Below are 6,278 nucleotides of genomic sequence, written 5' to 3'. Positions count from 1 at the left end.
TATATATATAGTAAGTTATAGAGCCTTGTCACCCTAGGAAATGAAGTGTGTTACTGGTAGTATCATCAGCTACAACTCAAGGGAGAAAAAGCCTAAAAAGAGAAACAAATTCAGCCCTCACATCTAAAGAGTGGTAAGCTGTAATACATTAAATTTTTGTATTCTTGGGTTTAGATACACTTTAAGGAAACCTAAAGTTCTAATTTCCAAATAGGCCTATTATTCTTAATGTGAACCTGTCCCCAGCCCATGCACACTAAAGTGTTTCCATATTCTGAACCAACACAAAATACACTACAAAACAAGCCCCCACGTATCTCTATATCTGTATGCATTGTGGAGAAATGTAACTGTCAAAGTTCACCACATAAATATTGAAATCTTAGCTCTTTCCTTAAGACTATCAATAGCACTACAATCTTGGCAGGCTGCAAACCCTCTAATGTAAACACACAGCGGGTGTTTCTACTCTGTTAAGAGCCTTTGCTGTGATTTTTGAGAATCTTTGAGATTGAACCACTTTACATTAGGAATCACCTAGATAGGTCAGGGGTGGCTGTTTTTAAAGCTCTTTTGCTGCTTGGTAAATACATTTGTTACACTGAACTGCTTCTGACCAAATTAGGTCAGAAGTCATTTGTCAGCTCTGTACTGTGCGTCACCATAAAATGATTATATATAATCTACCCCCTTCTAGTCTGACAATGGAGCAAACAATAGTTTGTAGGTGGCTCAGTGTTCATGGTACTCCTTTGGCCTTGCATTCTTTCACTGTCTGACATTTCTCTAAGGAACAGTCTCACTTGTACCCACATCAGAGCATCCCCTCCCCTTTCACAGCAGAATCCCCCCTTCACATCAGAAGCGCTCTCTTTCTACATCAGAGTCACTCCTTACACTAGGACCCCCCCTTCACATCGGAGCACCCTCCTTTCACAATAGAGTTCCCTCTTCACATCACAAGCCATTGCTTTACATCAGGAGCTCCCCTTTCACATCTAGGTTATCCCTTTACATCAGAGCCCCTATTTCATATCATAGTCCCCTCATTTAACAACAGAGTTTCCGCTTCACGTCAGAAGCCCTCTTCAGAATCAGAGTCCCAACATCACATCAGGAGCCGCAGCTGTGGCATTATGGCACTGAATAGTAGACCAAGCATGCCTGGACGGAGGCAACCTTCCGTCCTTTTCTGAATGGATTCCCCCTTCCTGGGTTAGTGTCACACTTTTTAATGGTGCTGGCAGCCAGCATAAATGCACCATAGAAAGGCATGACGCTGTGAAAACATGTTTAGGCATCTCTCAGTAAGCGAGAAGGCGCCCACCTTGGTTGGAAGGCACCTTGCTTGAGAAAGGCTACTCTCATTTTTAAGAATACACAGCCATGCTAATATTTCCCATAATTGTAATGTGTGCAAAGTGATGTCAAGCTTAGCTTACCTCTCCAATAGCACAGTAGTGGCCCTTGGGACAACCTGTAAGAAGATAAGGTAACATGATTATACACTTAAAGTAGATCTGCATGCAGAGCACACACACATACATATATATATACACTTTTTTAAATCTAGCCTACAAGAAAATGGTTCATTGTAATTTTAGTACTATCAGGTTTTATGTCCATTTCCACCTTCTGTAGCTTCCTGCACAGCAATCGTAGAAAAGAAAGGGGCAGCACTGTACTGCTGATAGCAGCCCAGAGTGAGTTTCTGCTTGTTTGTTATCAATCTATTTACAGGGTGGGTATTCCAACTTTATAATTAGCTGTTCTGCCTTAAAGTGTTTGTGTAGCTTATTTCTTTTTTTCGTTTTGAACACAGTTTTAGTTTTGAGTCTGCTAGGGCTGCTGATATTCCAAGATGGTGGCCTCCTGCAGAAGTCTCAGAGAGGGACGCTTTTACAGTATATAAAAAATGTCTGAAATATGTTAAATTTGCATATAATCTTATGACAAGACTGTTTTTAAAATGAATGGTCAGGACACAGGATCTCTTTAAGCATCCCGCTGCACTGATATACAGACACTTTTTGGTCAGCTGTGTTGAGCACTGGTCCCGTCCCCAGCATATTAGGGCACAGCAGTATTGCATCATTGGTGCTTTCCTTTAGAAACAGATCTAGCGTACAAGCATCCCGAGGTGCCTGTTATGTGCTGATATTGCTGAGCTAGATATTTTACACTTCATGTTTGCCTCAAATATCAAATAATAAAGATCAGCTGGTAAATAACACTGTTTCACACTGAATTTTTTTTATTCTTGAGACAGAGCCTAGATCTTGAGGCCAAGGTTGCTCTATGGGAAAGCCATCCAAGCATTTGCTGATATTTTGTATTTTGTATGGAATTGCATTAGCTGGATCAATTCCATCATGAAGGACATTTACAGTATCCAAAATTATTAGTGAAAATAGTATACTTACGATACCAGTGCAGTTGTTCTGTCATTACATTTCTAACCTGCGAAAGCATGTCCTCTGGCATGGTTGGCAAGAAGGAGTTCTTAAAATAGGATAAAAATCAATATATATTTATATAGCTACTTGAACTTAAAAGTATAATTAATGTCCTAAAGTAACATATTAATGATGAGGGATTTCTGTTTTTTTGTTAAATCCTACTACATTTAGATGAGTTTACATAATCACGCCATACTTGGCACTGCGGCACTCTGGGCTGCCTTCCAGATCTGCACCAGAAGCAGAGCCTGGGAACGATGACATGGCTCTCTAGTTCATGGGTTACATGGGAGTAGCTCTTTGGTTGGTCATGGTACTAAGGTTAAGAGAGGACAGTCTCAGTGGCAGCAAAAAAGCTGAATGTCACCTTAAGGAGTGAGTGTCCTAAGGTGATAATGTTGGTCCTACAAAGATTCACACATGAATGAGTGTTGTTCCAGGTAAGACAGAATCACTATACAGTGGTACCTCAGTTCACAAACTTAAAGTGACATTAAACCCTCAGATTTTGTAACATAAAACAATACTGTAATGTGTGCCTTACTGTAATCCATGGTTGTTTCCCTTATCTTTGCTGCTCTTCCTTTTAAATCCGTATCTCTTCTCATGCTGGGCAGAACTTCTGTTTTGCAGCAGACTGCCTTGTCTCTGGAATGGATACACAGTGTCTGTGTATAGATTTGTAACCTGAGCCAGCACTACAGGAAGAGGCACTCAGCTGCAAAGGGAAGTTCTCCCCAGCAAGAGAAGAGATAAGGATTTAGAAGGAAGAGCAGCAAAGAGAAGGGAAACAACCATGGATTACAGTAAGGCGCACATTACAGTATTGGTTTATGTTAAAAAATCTGAGGGTTTAATGTCACTTTAATTCGTTCCATTCTGGAGCCGAATCAAATTTCCCCATAAGGTTCAATCCAAATAAGGTTAATCCGTTCTGACACCTACAAACCCTCTGCTTACCATTCTTGCTCTGCACTTTCTTTTTACCACCATTCTTGCTCTGCATTTTCTGGTAACCTTTATTACCGCTCTCCACATTCTGATTACCTTCATTACTGCTCTGCACATTCTTGTCACCTTCATTACCGCTCTGCACTTTCTTTTTACCACCATGCTTGCTCTGCACTTTATTTGGAGCTATGCTGGATTGAAGAATACTGTACAGTACTGTATGTGCTAAAAAGCACACAAAAAAGCTTCACAGCAAGTGTGCACAGGTCTGTCTGCGACCACGATCCTGACTAGAGGAAGCCACGACCACGTTTCAGAGCGGGGAAGATGGCCACGGTTGTGTTAATTACCCGATTTGGAGTTCGTAAACGGAAGCAAAATTTTGCCAAACTTTGTTTGCGAACCGAATTGTTCACGAACAGAAGCGTCCGTGAACCGAGGTATTACTGTATATACACATATATATAAACTGTCATGTTGATCAGTATTGCTTCCGACCTGAAGAAGAGAGGTTCACTCTCGAAAGCTTGTCTTTTATATATTTTGTTAGTCCAATAAAAAAGGTATCATCGCACACTGCAATACTGCATTTTTGTCTTTTTTGACATCATATATATATATATATATTTTGTAATTTCAAATGCATCCAGTAGGGTGGTCTCTTGTCCTCCTACTACATTGTTCCAGGGTCTCTTTATCTGCTCTATTACAATGCCTGTATACAGAGCTCAGAACTTCGGTTTAGAAAGCAAACTCATATTTTTAAATTGCTAATCAGAAAAAAAATAGCAACAATGCAAACAACCCAACGTACCTGCATTCTAGCAGGAGAGAATGAGAGATTTTTTAATGGTGCCAAAAGGCGGTTATTTCCAGATAGAAGAATGGAGGCCAAGTGTACCGCTAATCCAAAGATTGTGACATATGACCCTCTCATGCCAGGAAGAGCTCGGACAACTGGCCGGCTGTTGGTCAGCAGAGTCTCCAAAAATTGTTTCAGAGATGCGTCCTTGAAAATGTTGGCATTTTTTATAAAATCCATCACAGACTCCTGTTCCTGCATCAGACATATTAGAAAAAGGTATTGTTTACATAACAGTGCAGTAATAATCGGCTGTGAAAGGTTGAGGTAAAATATGCAGCAGAAGTTTACTGTGTATTGCAGCAGTTTGAATACATGACACTGTGAAAATTTCAAAGCACCCCTGAGGAGGCCAAAAGACCGCCCTGGGGTGCCACAGCAGCCTGGCTGTGAAAGGCTGCTCTACACTAGTAGTGTACATTTAAAGGGATCAGGAGATAATCTTCCGACTCTAGTTCTCCATCCTGTATGTGTGGAAGAGGTTAAATTAAACTAAAGGGGATTTAAAGTAGCAGGACCCTTGGTAGCAGTTCTCACAGTGTGAAAAAGAAAGGTAAAATGTTAAATGTCATATTTAACAAAAATAATTTGCCTTGATATATTAAATAAGCTTATTCACTTGAAAGTACAGTTTTACGTCAAGCATCCAGGAACATCTATATTGACAGGATATATTTCATGCTATTATATTTGGGTTCTCTTGGGGTATTTATATCCAAGATACATTGGCGCATACTTGAACATCTTCTGTTTACACTCTCTTGTGATGGATCCCTTTTTAGAGTATGTACAGATACACAATACATGTGTTATAAATAAAACAATATGATGGATCCTTCTTAGAGTATGTACAGATACACAATACATGTGTTATAAATAAAACAATATGATGGATCCTTCTTAGAGTATGTACAGATACACAATACATGTTATAAATAAAACAATATGATGGATCCTTCTTAGAGTATGTACAGATACACAATACATGTGTTATAAATAAAACAATATGATGGATCCTTTTTAGAGTGTGTACAGATACACAATACATGTTATAAATAAAACAATAGGAAATAAATAAAACCACAGGCATTTGTAGTTTAGCACATTACTTACAGGTGATGTATTTTGTTGACCATTATTACCGACCCCATAGCACAAGGTTATTTCACGGAATACAGCGAGTAGGAGGTGGACAGCCAGTTTTTGATCCCGGTTTTTACATTCCTTTAAAAAGAAGCACAAGACAAATATTGTACAGCGCTAATAAGTTCAGAACTAAAGAAGAAATCCAAACTGAAGGCAGTAATCATAAATAAGTAAGATTATATTTAAGGCCATAAGCTTTAAGAAGAGACATTTGCAGTTCTATGCAGCAGTTTTTTACACCCCTGAAATGAAAACTGGCTTGTGCACAGTCCAATTCAGGGAGTGGTGATTGCTGTCTGTAAGAATAGTTCCTACACACCTGATCAGCTCAGTTGAGGCTCAGGACAGAAGAGCATAATAACTCAAAGAGGGGCTCCGGAACTGAGTGGGGCCAAGATTTTGGAAACCTGTAATGTCTCTAGCGGTACTGTGGACAAAGACAGGGAGTAAAAACTGAACTGAAGTGAACTCAGTTTAAGTGTATGTATGGCCAAAACTTATTTTTCTTTTTAGCTTTGGATAAAATATGGAAGGGTTAAAACCCCTAGCTGGTTATTTTTTTAAGTCATATGTTTCGAGATGCAACAGGAAGTCAGAGTGGAGGCCTGCTTTACAGGCTCAATCATCCAGCACTTACTTCATGAACAAGGAGTAGGGGATCTCTCTACCCTTCTACAAAGGATATTTCTCAGAACACAAGCAGACTCATTGTTTCAAATTCCCTGTTTGAGCTCAAAATCTTGATCAGTTTGAGTTGGCAATGAAAAGGAGAGATATGGTGAACCCACAGGGAGGCAGGAAGATTTGTGATTTTCTAACAGAGTTTTTAATCAAAACTGTGTGATGACAGCAAGTTCTGC

General features: G+C 39.6%; 1 protein-coding gene across 1 annotated transcript in view; it reads right to left on the bottom strand.

Annotated features, from left to right (window-relative positions):
- LOC108785794 (E3 ubiquitin-protein ligase RNF213-like) overlaps positions 1–6,278 on the bottom strand; it is a 162,824-nt gene that overhangs the window by 35,699 nt on the left and 120,847 nt on the right. The window contains exons 47-50 of the mRNA XM_018554943.1: positions 5,386–5,496; positions 4,225–4,467; positions 2,424–2,502; positions 1,443–1,477 (exon numbers count right to left, since the gene is read on the bottom strand). Coding sequence (XP_018410445.1) covers positions 1,443–1,477; positions 2,424–2,502; positions 4,225–4,467; positions 5,386–5,496 — 468 coding nt within the window. The remainder of the gene's footprint in view (positions 1–1,442; positions 1,478–2,423; positions 2,503–4,224; positions 4,468–5,385; positions 5,497–6,278) is intronic.

Source organism: Nanorana parkeri, unplaced genomic scaffold (genome assembly GCF_000935625.1).
Source record: "Nanorana parkeri isolate BGI_ZX_2015 unplaced genomic scaffold, ASM93562v1 scaffold179, whole genome shotgun sequence".
Classification (NCBI taxonomy): Eukaryota; Metazoa; Chordata; class Amphibia; order Anura; family Dicroglossidae; genus Nanorana; species Nanorana parkeri.
The sequence above is the reverse complement of the archived record's forward strand: the minus strand, read 5'-3'. Positions and strand labels throughout refer to the sequence as shown.